Source organism: Arachis ipaensis, chromosome B9, assembly GCF_059453495.1.
Source record: "Arachis ipaensis isolate K30076 ecotype BB chromosome B9, ASM5945349v1, whole genome shotgun sequence".
In the NCBI taxonomy this organism is placed as follows: Eukaryota; Viridiplantae; Streptophyta; class Magnoliopsida; order Fabales; family Fabaceae; genus Arachis; species Arachis ipaensis.
The window spans coordinates 10,194,520-10,217,725 of NC_142444.1; the positions used below are offsets into that span (position 1 = coordinate 10,194,520).

At 32.6% G+C, this 23,206-nt stretch overlaps 3 protein-coding genes and 1 non-coding gene across 5 annotated transcripts; 2 read left to right on the forward strand and 2 right to left on the reverse strand.

Annotated features, from left to right (window-relative positions):
• LOC107614961 (uncharacterized) lies at positions 1 to 1,301 on the reverse strand. The gene is made up of 3 exons (XM_016317085.1): positions 1,022 to 1,301; positions 811 to 932; positions 1 to 729 (listed from the first exon to the last, which is right to left on the reverse strand). Exons 1-3 carry the CDS (start codon positions 1,299 to 1,301, stop codon positions 1 to 3), a joined length of 1,131 nt encoding a protein of 376 aa, XP_016172571.1.
• A 4-nt stretch (positions 1,302 to 1,305) lies between these two features.
• LOC148543702 (uncharacterized) lies at positions 1,306 to 1,869 on the reverse strand. The gene has a single exon (XM_088498669.1). It carries the CDS (start codon positions 1,867 to 1,869, stop codon positions 1,306 to 1,308), a length of 564 nt encoding a protein of 187 aa, XP_088354795.1.
• Positions 1,870 to 5,423: 3,554 nt separating this feature from the next.
• On the forward strand, positions 5,424 to 10,545 carry LOC107617756 (uncharacterized). 2 transcript variants are annotated; one of them, XM_016319607.3, is made up of 12 exons: positions 5,424 to 6,064; positions 6,773 to 7,329; positions 7,413 to 7,502; positions 7,633 to 7,872; positions 8,210 to 8,431; positions 8,511 to 8,796; positions 8,886 to 9,220; positions 9,318 to 9,427; positions 9,515 to 9,621; positions 9,718 to 9,794; positions 9,888 to 9,986; positions 10,111 to 10,545. In XM_016319607.3, exons 1-11 carry the CDS (start codon positions 5,737 to 5,739, stop codon positions 9,984 to 9,986), a joined length of 2,451 nt encoding a protein of 816 aa, XP_016175093.1. In that variant the 5' UTR covers positions 5,424 to 5,736; the 3' UTR covers positions 10,111 to 10,545. The 2 variants fall into 2 exon arrangements, with proteins under 2 accessions (XP_016175093.1, XP_088354381.1); XM_088498255.1 differs by having other exon boundaries at positions 10,161 to 10,545.
• Positions 10,546 to 15,106: 4,561 nt separating this feature from the next.
• On the forward strand, positions 15,107 to 15,302 carry LOC148543703 (U2 spliceosomal RNA). The gene has a single exon (XR_015901155.1). It is a non-coding gene; the product is annotated as a U2 spliceosomal RNA (small nuclear RNA).
• The last annotated feature ends 7,904 nt before the right edge of the window (positions 15,303 to 23,206 follow it).

The following is a 23,206-nucleotide window of genomic DNA, read 5'->3' on the forward strand; positions in this document are numbered from 1 at the left end:
CTAACGAAGTGGTACACGTCGATTCTTCATATCATAAAATTCATTGATAATAGAATCTGTGTCAAATCTTTCAGCAATCTTCTTCTCAATGTAAATCAAAAGACAATTAGCAAGCAATTCATCTTCCATTTTGTTTCTGAGTCTATTCTTCACAATATTCATAGCTGAGAAATATCTCTCAGTTGTAGCAGTTGAAACAGGGAGAGTTAATACCAAGCGAATCAAACGATCAATTAAAGGATATGTTAAAGACTTTCCTGTCTTCGTTAATCCTTGACATAACTCCGAAATTGTGCACAAGTTAGTTAATTCAACATGATTAGGAACATCAAGTTCATAATGTTGAGCTTGCATTCTAATGTGAAATTTCTCTTGGTCACTGAAGTCACCTGGATAAAACTGTTCTACTAATTCACATACTTTGTTGACACTGAAGAACTTATAATTATCTCTGGGATCTAAAGTTGAGCTTAAAGTAAGCAATTTCACCATATTATCATTGAATCTTTCATTAAGCTCTTGAAATTGTGTATCAATTACAGCTAGAAATAAATTAACACGGTAATAATGCTCTACTGAAATTTGATCAACAATTTTGCGAGTTCGACCTCTTCTAGGAATATGCAATGCATTCATATCAGGAACTTCAACTTCATGTTTCTCACAAAATAATATAACTTCTTTTATAAAAGCCTCCCAACTTGATTCTCTCATTCTTTGGATTAAAGTCTTCGTAGTAGAAACCAGAGTTAAAGCATTCAATATGTCTTGATTTTTTCATTGCAAAGCTTGACAAAGATCATGACTAACTTCCAAAATATTTCTCATCAAATGCAAAACAAAGACAAATTCAAAGGATGTGATAGCATCATAAACAGCACTAGCATCACCACGAGTGGAGAAATTACCTTCTTCGGTGCTTTTTTCAAGAACTTCACAAGTAGCATCAAACATGCATAACAAGCTACGTACATAATTCAAATGAGACCCCATCTAGTATCTCCAGCTCTTTGCAAAGTACCAATTTGATTAAGTCCACTACCTGTCACAATTTGATCATTGGCAATTAAGTTTGCAGCATTATTTGCTTGAGCAACCCTTAACTGATCATGACGTTTAGGAGAAACAGTCACAACATTCACAATTAGTGTAAGTTTTGAAAAGAATTGATGAACATAACAAACTTCTTTGGCTGCAGAAACAAGTGCTAATTGTAATCGATGAGCAAGACAATGAATGTAATAAGCAAAAGGGCAATCTTTCAAAACTAGAACTTGCAATCCATTCCATTCACCACGCATATTACTAGCTCCATCGTACCCTTCTCAGATTTTGGACATCAAGATTATGACGAGAAAGAATTGATGAAATTTCTGTTTTCAATGTCAAAGAACATGTATCAGAAACATGTATAAGATCAAAAAATCTTTCTTGAACACAACCGTGCTTGTCTACAAATCTCAAAACTATAGACATTTGTTCTCGCTTTAACTCATCTCTTGCTTCATTAATAATTATACAAAATTTAGAATCACCAATTTCTTCTCGAATTGTTGCACGCACTTTTCTAGCAAAGATATGCAATATATCTTTTTGAACACTGGGAGATATATATTGAGCATTTCCATGAGCATTTTCAAGGACAACATTATGAACATTCTGATTACAGGAAGCTAAAAGCTTAATTAACTCAATAAAATTCTCCCTATTCAAAGATTCAGGACTTTCATCATCGCCTCTAAATGCACATGCTTGAAATGCAAGCCATCGAATAGCATTAATAGATGTCTTCAACCTTAAACGGTTATTTGCAATAGTTTCATCACTATGCCTATCAAGAACTTTGTCTATATGCTTAGATTGAGCCATTAAATCATCACAAGATTTCACACAAATTATGGGAAGAACTAGGAATAGAACCCTCGTGACATACAAATGCACAATTTACCCCATTATTTACTTTCTTTCAGTTACTAAATCCTAACTCTGAAAATGCATTTTTTCCATCATTGCGAGCACCATAATGTTTACCAAACAAGTAGCAAGGCAAACAATAAGCAGCATCTTTTTCTGGTGAATATTCTAACCAACTTGAAAATTTCTTAAACCAAGAAGATTGAAAATATCGACGGTGATTGTTATTATCAGAAGCTGGATAGCTAATATTTGTTGGTTGGTATGGCCCAGCTATTATGTATGCTCTACGAATCTTATCACGTTCATTGACATTATACTGCCAAATTGGACGTCGCTTTCCTGGATCCCTTTCTAGTAAAGAGATATCAACATCTCTTTCTAATCTTGGTACTTTGGTTTCATGTTGATATGTATTTTGAGTAAGATTAGAGAGCTCATTTACTTGACCTTCTTGTGAAATAGGATCAGAGGGTTGGCTTGATTGAACTCCAACATTATCAGTAACTTTTCTCTTAAAAATTGCATCAATTTTACTTTGCTTTTTCATCATAAAATGTTCTAATTTCTTTTTACCTGAAAAAAAAAGAACTCAAATAATTATATACTTACATGAATAAATAAAGTCTAAGTATATTTTATTAATTAAATATCAATAATAATAATTTTTCATTAAATCACTATCAATTTCATTAAAAAATAAAATAAAAAAAATAAGAGAGAATAAATCTTAAAAATAGGTCAATAATTTTTCTATGTAAATACAAAAAAATAAAATTAAATTATTCTATAATAAAAAATGTACTTTGTTAATTAATAATTTTATGTAATTATATAAAAAAATTGAAAAATAAAATAAATACCTTGACTTCATTAGAGACTGGCAATGGACAATGGCAGTGTCACAGTGATACGATCCACTGAGAACTGAGGACGGCGCATGTTACGGTGTTAGAAAACAAAAGGATTAGAAAAAAATAGGAAAGGTGAAGAAACAGAATTAGTTTTAGGGATTTATTTAAATTTTAATGTTTTATTTATGTTAGGTTGGGCTTCTAATTAGTGACTACTACTTTTTTTTTTAAAAGTTGGGGGGCTCAGGCCTCTACTTCCCCCTCCCCCCCATGTATCCGTCCTTGGCCATACCATGAAGTTATGGGAAATGGTGATAGAATGAAGGTTGAGACAAGAAATACAAGTAACAGAGAACCAATTTAGTTTTATGTCAGATAAATCTACCACTGAAGCGATATACCTGTTAAGAATGATGATGGAGAGGTATCGTAGTAATAAAAAGAATCTACATATGGTGTTTATTGATTTGAAAAAAGTGTACGATAAGGTGCAAAGGGAGGTCTTATGGAAGGTTTTGGAAAAGAAGATAGTAAGGATTACATATATTCGTACAATTAAAGACATGTATGATGGGGCTACAACTAGTGTGAAGACTCAAGGTGGTGTGACAGAAGAATTTTCTATTGGTATAGGATTACATCAAGAATAATCCTTAAGTCCATACCTTTTCACATTAGTCTTGGAAGTATTCATAAAACATATCCAAGAGCTTGTACCATGATGTATGCTTTTTACCAATGATATCGTCCTTATGGGAGAGTTAAGGAAAAACCTAAATAAGAAGTTGGAGTTATGGAGAGAAGCTCTAGAAGTGTATGGTCTGCGCATAAACCATAGCAAGACGGAAAATATGGAATGTAAGTTTGTCTTGCGAAGGAAAAACCCTAATATAGAGGTGAAGATTGGAGATAACATCTTACAAAAAGTTAAGAGTTTTAAGTATCTTGGGTGTATCATACAGGATAATAAAGAGATTGAATTGGATGTAAATCATAGGATCCAAGCAGGTTGGTCAAAATGGCGGAGTGCGTTTGGTTTTATATATGATAAAAAAATGCCTTTAAAACTTAAAAGTAAATTCTAACGCACTGTTATCAAATCGGCTATACTTTATGGTACAGAGTGTTAGGCAACCAAAGGAGTGCACGAACATAAGTTAAGTGTGACAGAGATGAAGATGTTGAGGTGGATGAGTGATCATACGCAATTGGATAGAATAAGAAATAAATATATAAAAGAGAAAAGATGGTAGAATCGCGTCTCAAGTGGTTCAGATATGTGAGAAGAAGACCGACAAAACACTAGTAAGGAGGGGTGGATGAGATGGAAGATGGATAATGGAAAAAGGCAGAGAAAGACCTAAAAAGACTATCCATGAGGTAGTCAAAAGAGATCTACATGTAAACGGTCTCTCTATAGACATGATACATAATAGAGTTCAATGGTATCGTTTGATTCATATAGCCGACCCACCTAGTGGGACAAGACTTTGTTATTATTGTTGGTTTTGTTATTTGAATTTGACACAAAAATGACCTAGTTACAAGATAGATTTAAAATAATGTAAAAATTCAATTAAAAATTTTAAAATTATAAATATTTAACTAAAAATTTAATGAAATTATAAAAACTGACAAGTAATTTAACGTTAAAATAAATACTAAATAATATATTTGGATCTATTAAAACCAAATACAAATTTCTTCTTTTAAATTAATAAAACAACCATCATTGGATAATTAGTATTTTTTTTCATTTTAAAATTATCTAAAAGTGTATTATAATCTTTTTAAAATCAAACTTGAATTTTAATATTATAATTTAATCAAACAACAATAATCTTAAAAGAATATTTTAGTCTTTTCAAAATTAATCTTATATATATATATATGTATGACAAATTTCTAATTTTTAAAGCATTTAAAAAGATCATTAATACTAAATAAATATTTTAGACTTTTAAGTTTTAACGTTACTCTTTAAAAAGAATATTTTTATTTTTTAAATTTAATATAAATTTTTAATCTTCAAATTTATTAAATAACTCTAATTTTAAAAGAGTATTTTGGTCTTTTTAAAATTTATTATAAACTTATTTTACTCTTTTTGAAATTAAATTAAGTTTTCAGTTACTTTTAAAAGATATTTTAATCTTTTTATATTAATTATAAAAGAATATTCTTGTCTTTTTATTTTTTAACTTTTTATTTTGTTTATAATTTTATGATAATCTAATATCAAATCAAAATAAAGTAATGTAATCTGATTTGACAATGTCCCAGATTTTTTTATCGCACACAAACATGAAAAATCCTTAGTTCAAATTTATTTGTTTTTAGTATACTAACCCAACACAAAAATAAATGCAAATAATAATGATAAAAATAAATAAAATACAACTTTTTTACTTATTTTGTTAGTAGAATTTGAAGGTTCTAAATACAAAATAATTTATCACAAAAAAAAAAAAATTTATTTATAAACTATTTTTAATTTAAATTTTTATGTGTTTAAAAGAACTTAATTAAATTTTTAACCCCAACGGCCCTAAATGTAAATCACATAAGGTTAGGAAGGACTGCAACGAAAAAACCCAAAACTTATGGGGTTACAATGCAATTAATCGTTACTATAAATATAACACTAGGGATCCAGGTTGGAACTCCGTATTGTTTCTGTTATCCAGGTTATTTTTATTTATTGTTTTTTTTTTTCCAACTTTGCATATTTTCCCTTTGATTCGCACACTAGGGTTTTTATTGATCCCTTTCAATTCCTAATTTCCTCGCTGTTCTCATACTCTGCACTCATTTTCCCTTGAAGTTTCGATTTTGACGTCGATTGAAGACAACCGATAATTTTTCCAATTGTTTAATTAGGAATTTTGAGTTTAGGGTGTTTTTTTTCCCGATCCGATAAGGATAAAGGGAATCAATTTCCCGATTGTAAAAACTAGGGTTTTCAACAATGCCTCCGAGAACGGTGAAGCGTGGCGGCACTCCGGGAAGAAGGGGTGGAAGAGGAGGCCGGGGGCCCTCGAAGGCCGGGCAGAATCAGCAGCAGCAGCAGCCGAACCCTGAAGCTGTGGAGGAAGCGGGGAAGCTCGAGGAAAAGCCGATTATGGAGGATGAGCCAAAAGCCGAAGTGAACCCTGTTCTTGAAGAGAAACCTGTCGTTGTTGAAGAGGAGAAGCCCTTTGTTGAGGAACAAGCGATTGATATGAATCAAATGGCTCCTGAAGCTGTAGAAGAAGCAGCAACAACACACGTGCATAATGGATCAGCTGTGGCGAAAAGTAAGTGCCTGCTTTATTTCTTTGTTATCATCAATTCCGAAATTATTTAAAATTAAAGATTATACCTTTGAAAATTAGTTAAATTTTGATATATGTGGTTAGTTTTACATAATTTGAAAATAATTGGCTGAAGTTGTAAATGTATGAGATTTCTTTGGTACATTTTTATTCTTATATTGGGAGGCTAAGATTAAAGGTTTTGGATTGTATTTGAGTTTAAAGTTGGTCATGAGTGTGGTGTTGGGGTTCTTTGCATGTCAAGTTTTTTGTTTATTAGTTTTGTTGGAAATATCTTAGTCTTCTATGTATTATTATTTTTTTTGGGAAAAACATTGTGAGTGTTTTTTATTTTTATGTATCACTTCTTTTCCCTGCGCTTGCTGAATGTTTGTAAGGCTTATGTTTCCATGGTTGTTGGGAGAAAAACCATTTGGCTGATAGATATGTTTTCATGTTACTGGCAATTTGGTCATAGTCATCCTTTTGGTAGCTTGTGGGAGAGTTGTAGTTCATGGGTTGCTTGTGCTGTGAGTATTTTTTTTTCTAGGTTTAAGTTGTTTTTCAGTTGACTTGTGCGTTCTGCTATACTACATGTGCGCCATGTGACTAGCATTGCTGAGGATTCATAAACCCCTAATTGACAAAAATTATGATGGAAAAGTTAAGAATGCTTTGATGGGATAATCTGAAATCGTTATTTTATGACAGACGAGGAAGAGGAGGTTAAGGAGTCTATAGATGAATATGAAAAAGATGAACGGTTAGATTTGGAGGATAATGATCCCGAATATGAACCGGAGGAATATATTGCAGTTGATTATGATGAGAAGGAAATTGAACAAGACGAGGTTCATCAGGTGGTTGATGAAGTAGAGGAAGAAGCGGAGGATAATGGCGGTGAAGAAGAGGGTGACACAGGTGAGGAAGAAGTTGAAGATGTTCATGATGAAATTGAGGGTGAAGAAGATGAGGAGCATGCTGGAGATGAGCATGAGCATGCTGATTTGGTTGATGTGGAGGAAGAGGAACACCGTGAAGTTGTAAAGGAGAGAAAAAAGAGGAAAGAATTTGAAGTATTTGTTGGGGGCCTTGACAAGGATGCTACTGAAGATGATCTGAGGAAGGTGTTCAGTGAAGTTGGGGTGGTCACTGAAGTCAGGCTGATGATGAATCCTCAGACTAGAAAAAATAAGGGATTTGCATTCCTGCGCTTTGAAACCGTGGAACAAGCTAAACGAGCTGTAGCAGAGCTTAAAAATCCAGTGGTAATTGTTGATCTTCTCAGTGTTAGAGTGGATTTAAATCTGTTATTGTATGGAATCATATGTTTTAATCACTGCAATTTCAGATTAACGGAAAACAATGTGGTGTAACACCAAGTCAGGATAGTGATACCCTCTATTTGGGAAACATATGCAAGACATGGACAAAGGAAGCTGTAAGTTCAATTCCTTTGGGCATAGTTTTTGTACCTTCTGACCTTCGTGGCCTGAGTTGTATTTGCTAGTGATTACCTCTTTATAGAAGTTTGATGAGTCTCTGACTATAAAATGCAACTTATGATTCAGTTAAAGGAGAAGTTAAAGCATTATGGAGTTACAAATGTTGAGGATATAACACTAGTAGAAGATAGTAATGATGAAGGAAAGAACCGAGGATTTGCATTTTTGGAATTTTCCTCTCGGTCAGATGCTATGGATGCATTTAAACGACTTCAAAAGAGAGATGTTGTGTTTGGAGTAGATAAGCCTGCAAAGGTTTCCTTTGCAGATTCCTTTATTGACCCGGGTGATGAAATTATGGCACAGGTATTTTCTAAATCTAGATTCATTTGTTTCATGAGGGATATTAAAGGAACCATTGTGATTTTTTTTTGGTGCCAAATATTCCCGGTTCTTTTAGACACTTCTGTTTTCTTCAAATGCCAAGAGCCTGAGTTTTTGATCTCTATATTATAAACATTGTAATTATCTTATTCGATTGTTAAATTGGTTATTGCTTCAAATTGAACTGTACTTATATGGGTTGACTGAATATCACTTGGGTGTTTTTCGAGTGGAGAAGCTTTGAAGTGGTCTTTATTTTGCAATAAATATGCCTGTCGTGCTCCACAAAGGAAACTTATCGAGTATGTCTAAGTTGCAGGTCAAAACTGTTTTTATTGATGCACTCTCTCCTTCATGGGATGAAGATTATGTTCGGGATCTTCTTAAGAAATTTGGGGACCTAGAAAAGATTGAACTTGCCAGGAACATGCCAGCTGCCCGTAGGAAAGACTATGGATTTGTTACATTTGCCACACATGAGGCTGCAGTAAGATGTGCTGAAAGTATTAGCGGTACAGAGTTGGGTGAAGGTGACAAGAAGGTCTGTTTTAGCTTTTAATTATGTTTGGATGTTTCAACAGTTATGTGGGGCTTTTTATAATGCTCTCAGCTTCTTTCAGGCAAAAGTTAGGGCTAGGTTGTCAAGACCACTTCAGAGAGGCCGTGGAAAACATATCAGTCGTGGGGACTACCGCCCTGGTCGTGGTTCTGCAACAATGGCCAGACCTTCATGGAGCCGACCTGCACCACGTAGTTTTCCTCCCCCTCGCACGGTTAGGGGAATTGGAAGTCGTCTTCCACCAGTCAGGCCAGTTAGTGTGAGAGATAGACGTCCTATCATGTCAGTGCCAGTAAGAAGTAGGCCTATGCCTCCTCCAGCCAGATCCTATGAGAGGAGACCTCCTCGTATGTAGTACAGGGTTTTGTATTTTTGAAGATATGTATCTACAGTTTTATCTTTTGATGATTAATTAAGTGCTACATTTTCTTTTTAGCTCCTACATATCCTAAAGTTAGTACAAAGAGAGATTATGTTCGACGTGAGGACATACCGCCTCCTAGAAGTAGAGTTGCTACAGATTATGGTTCAAGGATGGCCTCTGAAAGACGTCCATCATACAGGGATTATCCAGCCCGTGGTCCTGCATATTCTGATATTCCAAGAAGTACGGCTCGTGCTGCACCAAGGAGAGGTTACGTGGATGATGGCTATGGCCAAAGATTTGAGAGGCCTCCCCCTCCGCCACCCTCTGCACACATGAGTTACCGTGAAGGACGACCCCGCGACTATGATGCTCTCTCTGGCTCAAAACGTTCTTATGCTTCCATAGTTAGTATTATCTCTGAGCATTGATTCTTTAATCTGAACAATCTTCAGTTCTAAATAAAATGACTTTGTAAATAATATTATTTCTATTTCTAATTAGGATGATGTTCCTTCACGATATGCGGATACTAGTGCTCGTCAATCAAGAGCTCGTTTGGACTATGAATATGGTGGTAGTGGTTCTCAATATGGAGATGCTTACGGTGACAGGTTAGTTTCATCTTAAATGTGGCTCTTCTCCTCTCTTAAGCTGAATGCTATGGTTTTGTAATTCAATCTTTACATTCTGATATGTAGGCTGGGAAGATCTAGTCTGGGGTATGGTGGAAGCAGCAGAAGTTCAATGTCTAGTCAGGATTCCCATGGGATGTATAGCAGTCGACAAGGCATGGGTTATGGTGGAGGTGGGTTTTGTTGTAAATAGTTTGATTCAGTATTTTCAACATTAGGATTTTGTTTATGCGGTCCTTACTCCTTACATATTGTGTGTTCCATGTCAGGTTCCTTTGGTAATAGTGATGTTGGTGGGATGTACTCATCAAGTTATGGTGGTGATTACATTTCACGAGGAAGTGATGTAATGTTCCTGACCTTTCTCAATAGGAAGTATCTTATATATGTCTGTCTGTCTGTCTGCATTTCTTTATGGACCATTATTGTGCCTGTGCAGGTTGGAGGCAGCTCATACTCAACTATGTATTCTGGCAGGGGTGTGGGTGGTAGTAGCAGTTACATGGGTGGTGGAGGTGGCTCCGGCTCTTATTATTAGGTAACTTATCTGAAATCTCTTGGCATTGCATTTTGTTGAGTACATGATGATACTACATATAAGTAAATTTATGTCTGAGAGAATATTATTTCCTCGAAAATGGCATCTCTATTTTTTCTACAAGGGCTGGCGAAAGGCTTCACACTGGTCACCAGTGTACGTGTCTATGAACAGATCTGATATACTAAAGAGGCTGCATAGGATGAGCTTTGAAGCTTATGCAGGTTATGATGTCTACAATTTGGAGAAAGGACCTCTGCTAATTACTATACCATAGTTTGGGAATTTATCTCGATATGGTTGTGTCATTTCAAGCACTTGGTTATCCTCTGGATGGGATGTTATCAGTTTTTGAATTTGTACTGTATGGACAAGTAAATAAGAGATGGAAAGAGTAGTGAGCAGTGATGTGTAATTATACCTTACCTGATGGATAATGTTAAAGACTGCTCCATCTAGCTTTCATTTGGACAGAGACCATGGCTAAAGATGCCTACTTGTTTGGTTAAGGCTTAGTGGATTTATCAAAGTTGGTACCTTGTTTTTTATATCTCCAAAAGATGTTCAATTACGCTGGATTACTTTCTTTAGAGTGCTATGGTCAGAACTGAAGTGAACTAATTGTTGAGCTAGAAGTAATATGCACAACAGTAATTAAAGTCAAAGATTATCATATTGGGATTTGTCACTTGAAATCTTGGGATTTGTGATGTTACCCTTAATCAGCACTGGTAATATCTGTTGCCAGAGTGAATTTTACTTTACAAATTTCTACTGAGGGGAAGTACGAGACAGTGCTAAAGAAGAATTAATATATTTTCTTTGCTTGTTGACTAGTTGACTTCATGGTTTTCCATTTTGCAATGAAATTATTGTATGCAATTAGTTTATCTCCTCTGGCATGGCCTTGGAAGACCATTTGCCTCTGCATTGTTATGGGGAAATGCATGTAAGTGATGGTAAGGTAGCAGCTACATGGATTGAAGATGACTTGCGGATAATAACTTATGAATATTGAAGTTGGCACTCTATGTGCCCGTCATACACTGCTTGATTTAGAAAAACACCTACCGCAAAGGGGAACTTGAACCAATTAAAATCGGTAATTTTTTGAAGCCGCATGCTTATAAGGATATGGATTTATCATAAATGCCCTTTTGATCAACTTGGTGGGTGTCTGGAGGGCATTGAATGAATTTGATTCTCAATAAGTGTCTTTAAAATCATAAAGCTTTTTATATTGCTGATGTTTTCTGAGCAGTGCTAGAGTTTAGGAGTTGTTCATATCATTATTCCATGTATTTCCTTGATATTTAGATGGATATTCCACCAATATTCTCTTAGGGTGTGTTTGGGAGTTTAATCTAATGGGGAAGAAGGGATGAAGGGGAGGGATTTTGAGGATTAAGAACACACAGCTAGAGTTTGAACTTTGAACCTCTTCTCTTGCCACACGAAATTCAACTCATGGAAAACACTAGGTGTATCAATTTGATTGTAGGTTTGTCAAGTAGGTTCCGTTTGCTTGTGCTGCTGCTTGCGATTCGATTCATTCTTCTTAAACTTGGTGAGGGATGTTGTTTACTGACTTGTTAAAATTACAGTTTCCAGTTTGTCCCCTTTGCTGCACTGCTGGGTGTAATCTCAAGATATTCCTGTCCGTTATGTGAAGTTTACTAAGCTTTATATTTTGTTTCTTTTGGTTTCATTTGGCGTTATAACTTGTTTTTGTGAATCAAGGTTCATGATTTGCTTTTGTAATGATGAATCTCGCTGATGGCAATTTTGTTGCACTTGTATTGTGCTTGTAAATGCATTCAAATAACTGTATTATGATGTAATTCGTTAATAAGGTATTTGGGTGTGGCTTTAGTTAATTGCGTTTGGCGAAGCCCCTGATTTGCAACATGTTTGCCTGCTATACCTAGACCAGATTTATGTGAAGCACTATCAAACGAGTTCTAGTAATTGATTGTTGCATAAGCTGTCTTTGTGTGATTAAGCATGACACGGCATTGGAACAGTTTCGTTATTTATTAATATAATGTTCAGCCAACACGATCGTACGTAAGTTTAATTTGGAAGGAGTAGCATTTTATTGTTTTATTTTCTTAATATGAACTTGATTGTCTTGTAGAAACAAGTAACAAACATTGATTTGTTCATAAACTCGAGTCTTGTCACTTAGAAAAGGAGCTGTGTCAAGAGCTTATCCCTTTTTGCTTAGACACTTAGGGTGTGTTTGGTAAACGCTTTTTTATGTTTGGTAACTTTTTTTTACTAAACGCAAAAGTGATTTTGTAATCTAAAAGTGATTTTACAACCTAAAAGCGCGTTCATTGGAAGCAACTTCAACGTGCGTTACCTTTGATGATCATTATTGGTTTTTTCCAAAAGAATTTTTTAGATTTGTTTCAAATCATTTTAAATATTAAATTTTTTTTTTCAATTTTTAGTACTTTCTTTTATATTTTGATTTTTTTTATTAAATTTGTTATTGTAATTATGTTATAATATGAATTATTGATCTTATTAAAAATGGCAAAGTAAATAAAAAACTGATCATACATAACAATAGAATCATAAGTAATAAAATTTTATAGTCCAAAATAATTCTGAATAAAAGAATACTGAGAGTACTAAATAAATTATAGAATATTTTTTTGTTTGACATAAAATTTATTATTGTAATTTTTGTTCACTGTTTATTATTCCTATTGAAAATGATAAATTAAATAAAAAGTTAATCATAAATAATAATAAAAACATAATTAGTAAAAAGTTAAAACTCAAAACAGTAAACAAAATAAGATTACTGAGAGTACTCATAAAAAATACTAAAATATATTATTTTATATGTTATTTTTAATTTAATAAATAAATATTGATTTTTATTATAATAATAAAAAATTATAACAAACTAAAATAAAATTTTATATAAAATACGATATAAAAAATATACTAAAAGAAGTATAAAAAAGATTAAATATACTAAAAAATAACATTATAATTTAATATTATATTTTTTTAGTAATTAATTATCGAGCAATTTATGAAAATAAAATATTTGGTTTTCAAAGTTACGGAAATACAACTTTTGTAATTTTCTACAAATTTATGTAAACCGTGGAAGGGGTCCCACGGATTTGAAATACACGTAAAATGTTGGAGGGGTTCCACGGTTTACGTTAATGAAGCATTTGAGAAGAAACCGTGGTAGGGGTTCAATGCCCAAATGCTAGTGGCTTGCAATGTCTAAATGCTTCAATGCATGGAGGGAATGTCCAGAAAAGACGATGAAAGTAACTCGTAGACTCATCAACGTGATCACCAACATGTACCGGAGAAGTCTTCAACACTGCCACGGTTGCGTCCATCGTGGCTTGTACCCCTAGTATCCAACTTGGCAACTCGGCATACGACTTCTCCCAATTCCTATATATCTGTGCAACTGCCTTCTGTTTTGTCATTCACACCTTCTTATAGCTAGGCCTGAATCCATACGTTGCATTCGTAACTTCTTGCAACACCTTTATCGTAACCGCTGCGTCCGCCCTAACCAAAGGAAATATGTCCAGATGCTGGCCAGATTGCTTCCAAGTTCAAGGTGGAGAAATGTGGCGGTTGTTGGCCTGAACCAGAACTCGATGGCCCCCGGCGTGCTGGTGGTGTCCTGGGAGTATCCTCCTCACTGTCTCCGAATATGTGATTTGGCTCGTCATCCGGATCATCCTCTCGCATCGCATTCTCAATATGATCCGGCTCACCCTCACCAAACAGTCTAAGAATCAAACCAGGTGACCTAGTTGCCGCTAGTGGAACAGATGGAGGTTCAGCCAACAGACCACCAGCTGTAACGACAGGCATCGAAGTTGATGCACCCCCACCGTCATCGACTGAGGATTCGGTGCCGATGCACCAGAACTATCAAAACCATCTTCCAACTTGGCATACAGCTCGTGTATTCTCACCCCTGGAAAACTTCACCGATAATGAAACAAAACCTGCATGTCTTCGTTCGACCCTATCACAAATGTTTCATACTGCACCCCAGTTGAAACAACCGCAATCGAAATCTTGTAAAACAACTTCTTCACCCACTTGGACCCACACAACCCTGCCTTTTACAAAATGCTCGTCTTTAGTTCTGACAGAGTATTTGTGGAACGCACAAAAACACTGGCCGGTTCTTTGTCAGTGAACTTAACTCCATGCCTTTTGCTTTTTTTTTTTTTAATTTTTCAAACGCAGTAGACTAGGACTAAAAAACTTTCCTCACTCATTTTTTGAAGAAGTAAAAATGACTCTCTACATCACACTAAGTCCTGGGTGGGTATTTATAGGTGAAATAGGTCCAGGCATTAATCGCTGGACCCCTTCCACGGTTTATGCCTATTTGCACACTCCAACAGAAACCGTAGAACCCCTACCACGGTTTCTATGCATTTGCCTTTTCCACGTAAACCGTGGTACCCCTTCCACGGATTACATAGACTACTGAAAAATTGAATTTTCGTATCAAAAAATCAAAAGTTATATTTTGGTAATATTAAAATTCCATTATTTTATTTTGGTAAATTACCCAAAATTTCTCGCTTACTAAATTTTGCCGTTTAAAGTGTTCACATGTTAGTATTGTAAAAAATATTGTTACTTCACTAGTCATATACATGTCCTCGATGCTATACCATACGCCATTGAGAAATATATCAGCTATTAAGGAAGGAAGCAGTGCACTTAGGCACTTTACTTAGCAGGACAAAAATCTGTTGAAAACTTGAAATGATGAGTAGAAGTGTAGAACCAAGGCTGAGCCAGAAGAATTGCATAAAAAGCCTCATAGGATATTACTTAATCTATTCCTTCATATGTGGATCTCTATCATAAGGGAACTAAGAGAATCAGAGAATGTTAATTAGAAAGAAATAGTGGACAAAACACGAGTAACACAACATTGCTGTATGTCAGGGAGCTACGTTGTTCTTGTGGGTAGTGTTTTCTTTTTCTTTTTCTTTTTCTTTATATTATTGCATCCTCGCCTTATGTCACACATCGTTGAGACCGTACAGGAAAGGGGTAGGGCGTTAGCATAAAAGAAAGAATTGTTGACGTTTTAAAGCATACCTTTCTCGGCCTTTTGGCTAAGATCAAGTGTAGTATCTGTTCTTATCAGTTTAATATCTGATATGTGGGCCATTGGCTCACACGATATTAAATTTATCTTTTGAGGGTGATGGGCCATTACAGTAGCTTGCTACTGGGCCTGTCAAGCGTCGCCCAAGCCTTACACTACTGCATGGGCCTGGCGCACCCTACAAATTCAGTTCAAAAGGTTCTGTGGTGTTTGTCTTTTAGGTGTTATGTTTGTGTAGATTCGTAATTTGGTTTGAATACAACAAATAAAATTTAGCATGAGAAAATTTAACTATTAAAGAGTATTAGCAGACTATTAGGGTAATACCAAAATTAAATAATTTGATTTTCAATTTTATCAGAATATATATTTTATAAAATAGATATCAAAATATATTTTTTTCATAAATTATGTTACGAAGATCTAACTTAAGATTTTAAATTAAATATTTTTTTAACTTAGACCTTCAAACTTAGCGTAGTTTCACATTGTCTTTGTTTCACCCATGTCTAGAACATCTCTTTTTAGTTGTACTTATTGCATTTTTCGCCTTGTGTGTTGAGCCATTTAGTTCAAAAAAATATTTTTTTAACAATTGAGAGGATCCATTTTCACCCACATTTCATCGTGGAAAAGAGAGAAAGGGGTTGTTAAGAATATGTTTAGATTTTGTTTTTTATTTTTATTTTTTAAAAATAATTTTTATTTTTAATTTTTTATATTTAATTTTTTTAAAGATAGTGTAATTTCTAAATGTTAAAAATAATAAAAATATATTTAGCTGGTCTATAATAAAAATATTTTTAATTTGTTAAATTTTTTTATTTAGTACTGAATACATACTATTTGAGTACGTATTCCCTGAATTAAAAGAGTTATAGTGAATAATAGATTAACTTACTAGTCTTATTTTTTAATAGTTGATCTATATAAATATAATTAATTATTTTAAGATTGTAATTTATTTTAAGGCAATGTGGATCTCGCTACGACCTTCTCTAGGACTTGAGGATACCATGGCGAATGAAAAATCACCGAAGGAGTGAGTAAGGAGGTCCCTACTTGTGTGAAATGTAGGGAGTCAAATATAAATAAAAATAATAATTTTTTCAGAAATTATTTTAGAAGTGAATTGTTAAGAATATGTTTAGATTTTATTTTTAAAAATAATTTTTATTTTCAATTTTTTACCTTTAATTTTTTTTAAAAGTTACCTTATTTCTAAATGTTGAAAATAATAAAAATATGTTTAGATAGTCTATTTTTAAAATATATTTTTTAATATTTTAAAATATAAAATTATATTTTTATTAAATGTACGATTTTACCTGAGTACGTACTCCCTTAATTAAAAGAGTTATAGTGAATAATAGATTAACTTACTAGTCTTATTTTTTAATAATTGATCTACATAAATACAATTAATTATTTTAAGATTGTAATTTATTTCAAGGCTGTGTGAACCTCGCTACTACATTCTCTAGGGGTTGAAGATACCACGGCGAATGAAAAATCATCGGAGGAGTAAAGAAGGAGGTCCATGTTTGTGTGAAATGTAGGGAGTCAAATATGAATAAAAATAATAATTTTTTCAGAAATTATTTTAGAAGGGGATTGTTAAGAATATGTTTAGATTTTATTTTTTATTTTTATTTTTTAAAAATAATTTTTATTTTTAATTTTTTACTTTTAAATTTTTAAAAAAAAGATACCTTATTTTTAAATGTGGAAAATAATAAAAATATGTTTAGATGGCCTATTTTTAAAATGTATTTTTTAATATTTTAAAATATAAAATTATATTTTTATTAAATGTATGTTTTTATCAGAGTACGTACTCCCTGAATTAAAAGAGTTATAGTGAATAATAGATTAACTTACTAGTCTTATTTTTTAATAGTTGATCTATATAAATACAATTAATTATTTTAAGATTGTAATTTATTTCAAGACAATGTGGATCTCGCTACGACCTTCTCTAGGACTTGAGGATACCATGGCGAATGAAAAATCACCGAAGGAGTGAGGAAGGAGGTCCCTGCTTGTGTGAAATGTAGGGAGTCAAATATGAATGAAAATAATAATTTTTTCAGAAATTATTTTAGAAGTGAATTGTTAAGAATAGGTTTAGATTTTATTTTTAAAAATAATTTTTATTTTTAATTTTTTATCTTTAAATTTTTTTTAAAAGTTACCTTATTTTTAAATGTTGAAAATAATAAAAATATGTTTAGATAGTCTATTTTTAAAATATATTTTTTAATATTTTAAAATATAAAATTATATTTTTATTAAATGTACGATTTTACCTGAGTACGTACTCCCTTAATTAAAAGAGTTACAGTGGTGGAGAAGTCTAAAGCGCTTTGCTCCAAGAATGTCTCTGCAACAAGGAAAGAGGTTTTCACTGGGGTATCCTCTATCAGATTTGTCCAGGATTTGGGCAAGTATCTTGGAGTTACCCAGTGACTCGTTCAGCTTTCAATGGTGTCCTGGATAAGATTCGGAGTAGGCTAGCAAGCTAGAAAGGGAGTTTACTCAATCGGGCTGGTAGACTCTGCTTGGTTAATTCTGTTGCCGCTGCTATTCCGACGTACCAGATGCAGGTCTCTATTTTTCCCAAATGAATCATTAGTAAATTGGAGTCTATGATGAGGAATTTTCTTTGGAAAGGACAAGTTGATGGAAGAGGATTGAATCTTGTTAGTTGGAAGGTACTGGTTACTCCAAAAAAATATGGAGGTTTGGGGATTAGAGATCCTTATTGTGTAAATATTGCTCTTCTTGGGAAGCTAGTTTGGACTTTTTTCCAGCAGCCAAACAAGCTATGGGTCCAATTATTGGATGACAAATACCGATCATCTCTATATGACTGTTTTAGTTATCCTAAGAACAAGGACTCTCCCATTTGGAGGTGTCTTTGCAAGGCTTGGAAAGTGTTGAAGGATGGGTTTGCTTGGTGTATTGGAGATTTGAACCAGAATTTTTGGTTTTCTAGCTGGAGGAGAGAAGGACGGTTATCTAATGAGATGGATTATATCCACATTTCTGATTCGAATCTCCGGATACAGGATATTTGGTCGGTTGGTAGGTGGCATTTGGATACTCTTTATTCTCCTTTATCTCAAAATCTGAAAGATAATATTCTCTCTTACAATCCAGATGAACAAGCAGGTCCGGAAGTGGGTTGGTATTGGAGTGGGTCTACTGCCAAAGTCTATGACTCACGCAATGGTTACTTGTGGTTGTGTAAGCAGCTGTTTGGTTGGGAGGAGAGGGAGAATTGGCTTTGGCTTTGGCGTCAGCTTGTTCCGGAAAAGCATAAGTTTTTGGCTTGGTTGTGTCTTAAGGAGGCTCTTCCTACTGCAAGTTTTCGCTTTAGAAGAGGGATGTCGTCATCGGATAGGTGTCCAAGATGTCTTTCTAGCCAGGAATCGGTTATACATTGTATTCGGGATTGTCCAAAAGCTCAGCTTGTCTGGCAAAGGTTGGATATTCCTTGTCATCGTTTGGATTTGAAGAACTGGTTCTTGTATCATAGCAGAGAGCACCCGCTCAAGTTCTTTTCGGGACTTTGGTGAATATGGCGAACAAGGAATAACGGCATCTTTAATCCCCATGAAACTTGGCCTCCGGAAAAAGTCATTTGTCTGGCATTAACTTCAGAAAAGGAGCTTAGAAATATTTTTGAATTACAACGTATGTCCCTTCCCTCAACTCTAAATGGTTTTTGGAATCCCCCATCCATTGGTACTTTTAAGATTAATTGTGATGCTAGTTATTTTGGTTCGGGTGATAGTGTTGGTTTTGCTTGTGTTATTAGAGATTGTAATGGGAGCTGGCAAAGGGGGTGTTTGGGAATGATTGAGAGTAATAGTATTCTTCAAGGAGAATTGTTTGCTATTTGGAGAGGATATCTCTTAGCTTGGGATGTGGGTCAACGAGATGTTATTTGTGAGACGGATTGTGTGGAAGCATTTAATCTTGTTACTCAAGATGGTTTTGGGTTTATTGATCCACTGGTGCTCAAAATAAGAGATATCATGCATTGGAATTGGCGTGTTGACTTTCGTTTGATTATGAGAGATGCAAACACGGTGGCAGATACTATGGCAAAGATGGTGATGAAGTTACAACTTTCGCATGTGGAGCTTCTTTCACCTTGGGAGGAGTTTAAGAGTAGTCTTAAACGGGACTGTCCCTCTATTTAAGCAGTTCCTTGTTTTGTTTCTTTTGTTTTTCTTTGTTTAATTTATTTCAGTCACCAAAAAAAAAGAGTTACAGTTAATAATAGATTAACTTACTAGTCTTATTTTTTAATAGTTGATCTAGATAAATACAATTAATTATTTTAAGATTGTAATTTATTTCAAGGCAGTGTGGACCTAGCTACTACATTCTCTAGGGATTGAGGATACCACGGCGAATGAAAAATCACCGGAGGAGTAAAGAAGGAGGTCCATGTTTGTGTGAAATGTAGGGAGTCAAATATGAATGAAAATAATAATTTTTTCAGAAATTATTTTAGAAGGGGATTGTTAAGAATAGGTTTAGATTTTATTTTTTATTTTTATTTTTTAAAAATAATTTTTATTTTTAATTTTTTACCTTTAAATTTTTTAAAAAAAGATACCTTATTTTTAAATGTGGAAAATAATAAAAATATATTTAGATGGTCTATTTTTAAAATATATTTTTTAATATTTTAAAATATAAAATTATATTTTTATTAAATGTACGTTTCTATCTGAATACGTACTTCCTGAATTAAAAGAGTTATAGTGAATAATAGATTAACTTACTAGTCTTATTTTTTAATAGTTGATTTATATAAATACAATTAATTATTTTAAGATCGTAATTTATTTCAAGATATTGTGGACCTCGCTACCACTTTCTCTAGGGTTTGAGGATACCATGCCGAATAAAAAATCACCGCAGGAGTGAGGAAGGAGGTCACTGCTTGTGTGAAATGTAGGGAGTCAAATATGAATGAAAATAATAATTTTTTCAGAAATTATTTTAGAAGGGGATTGTTAAGAATAGGTTTAGATTTTATTTTTTATTTTTTATTTTTTATTTTTATTTTTTAAAATTATTTTTATTTTCAATTTTTTACCTTAAAATTTTTTTTTAAAAATATCTTATTTCTAAATGTTTAGATGGTCTATTTTTAAAATAATAAAAATATGTTTAGATGGTCTATTTTTAAAATATATTTTTTAATAGTTTAAAATATAAAATTATATTTTTATTAAATGTACGATTTTATCTGAGTACGTACTTCCTGAATTAAAAGAGTTATAATGAATAATAGATTAACTTACTAGTCTTATTTTTTAATAGTTGATCTATATAAATACAATTAATTATTTTAAGATTGTAATTTATTTCAAGGCAGTGTCGACCTTGCTACGACCTTCTCTAGGGTTTGAGGATACCATGGCGAATGAAAAATCACCGCAGGAGTGAGGAAGGAGGTCCCTGCTTGTGTGAAATGTAGGGAGTCAAATATGAATGAAAATAATAATTTTTTCGGAAATTATTTTAGAAGGGGATTGTTAAGGATAGGTTTAGATTTTATTTTTTATTTTTATTTTTTAAAAATAATTTTTATTTTCAATTTTTTTACCTTTAATTTTTTTAAAGATATCTTATTTCTAAATGTTGAAAATAATAAAAATATGTTTAGATGGTCTTTTTTTAAAATGTATGTTTTAATATTTTAAAATATAAAATTATATTTTTATTAAATGTACGTTTTTATCTGAGTACGTACTCTTTGAATTAAAAGAGTTATAGTGAATAATAGATTAACTTACTAGTCTTATTTTTTAATAGTTGATCTATATAAATACAATTAATTATTTTAAGATTGTAATTTATTTCAAGGTAGTGTGGACCTCGCTACGACCTTCTCTAGGGCTTGAGGATACCATGGCGAATGAAAAATCACCGCAAGAGTGAAGAAGGAGGTCCCTGTGAAATGTATGGAGTCAAATATGAATGAAAATAATACTTTTTTCAGAAATTATTTTCGAAGGGAATTGTTAAGAATAGGTTTAGATTTTATTTTTTATTTTCAATTTTTTACCTTTAAATTTTTTTTAAAAGATACCTTATTTCTAAATGTTGAAAACTTGAAATTAATAAAAATATGTTTAGATGATCTATTTTTAAAATGTATTTTTTAATATTTTAAAATATAAAATTATATTTTTATTAAATGTACGTTTTTTGTTATTTAATTTTTTATTAAGTTAACAATTTATTTTTATATAATATCAAATATGAAATACATTTGTTGAATTTATAGTCAATTTAGTTCTAAAATTTAAAATTCAACAAGTATATTCGTTAAATTTTTTTTATTTTGTATACGTACTACCTGAATTAAAAGAGTACGTCCTATCTGAATTAAAAGAATTATAATGAATAATAGATTGTAATTTACTAGTCTTATTTTTTAATGGTTGATCTATATAAATGCAATTAATTATTTTAAGATTGTAATTTACTTCATATTTGATATTATATAAAAATAAATTATTCTTAAATTTGAAGAAAGAATCAGGATCATCATTGAGATTTCTTTGATCAAAATAGCAGAGAACTTAACCAATGGAATGAGCCCGTTGTTAGAGAAGGCATAGTCTGAAACAAAAAATGAGAACAAAAATAAATAGATAAACACTAACCTAACCTATGTTGCTGCCATACATAAAAAAGGCAAACCAAAAAGTTTCATCCAATAACTCATACTCCATGAAAAATAAATTAAGTCCACACTAAAGCATAAACTGCTAGATCTTTATAGTGGTTTATACACCTTTGTAAATCACACATAAACCGCAACACTCCTACCACAAATTATGTGATGCTTTGCTTCGAACATAAACTACAATACCCATGTAGCGGATTACGTGCATTCATAAAACGCAAGATCCTTATGGCAATTTACAAGTTTATGAAAAAAATACATTTTAATATCCATTTTACAAAATGTATATTCTAATAAATTTCAAGATCAGTTTATTTATTATGGTAAATTATCCGGACTATTATTTAATATTGGACTAGTCATGCAGAGGCCATAGAGTTTTGAGCCTGAGAGACTCGACAGTTGTTCAATTGATTTCAAAGGTACAAACTTTGAATTGATTCCATTGGTGCCGGAAGGAGAATTTGTGTGGGTATTGCCATTTGCTACACCAAATGGAGTTGTCACTTTCTCAATTGCTTTACCATTTTAATTGGAAGCTTCCCAATGGAATGAAACATGAACTTTACCATGTGGTTGATTCCAGTAGTTCATTAAAACATAAGTAATATGAACTACCGAGTATATTAGATGGCCAATGTAATCATAAATGTTATACATATGTTCCAATTTCCTTCAACGATTTTCATTTTTCTATGTAACATGATGTAGCTGGAATTATTTCCTTATGCTGAAAAATTATTCAATGGATTCAACGGTTTACATAAAGTATACTTATCCGTCAACCATATAAGTGTATGTTATGTAACTATGTATAAAATGTGTAATTTCATCACAAATCTTACAATGACAAGAACATATACAACCTCACAAACAAAAGGAGTAGTTATGGATTTAATTTTGATGTACTGTCACATTTATTCTTTTAGATAATTATTCACGTAATTAATGTGAAATGTAGTTATTTTTACTGATATAATATTACGTAATTGAATACACGTATAAAATTATTTTACACTGACAATTCATCAAAATTAAATTCTTAATTTATAAACCAAAACGGGAGAAGGAAAAAGAAAACATTTTTTGAAGCATTGTTAGTAAACAACTAAAGATAACTCTCCAACTAACTTCTACAATAAAAAAAGTAGGTTAAGTCCAAATTACCCTCATTGTAATCTTTTATATTTGGACCCTTTTCCATATTTATTGTAACAGTTGATTGTAGGATTATTTTTAGTTGATTAAATAACAATTCCGTGTAAAAGTTTTAACTTCGTTGCTAATTTTGTTTTTTCGGTAGATAAGCAAAGTCATAAATAGACATTCAAACATAAGTTATAGTGTTTTTTTTATGAATTTTAG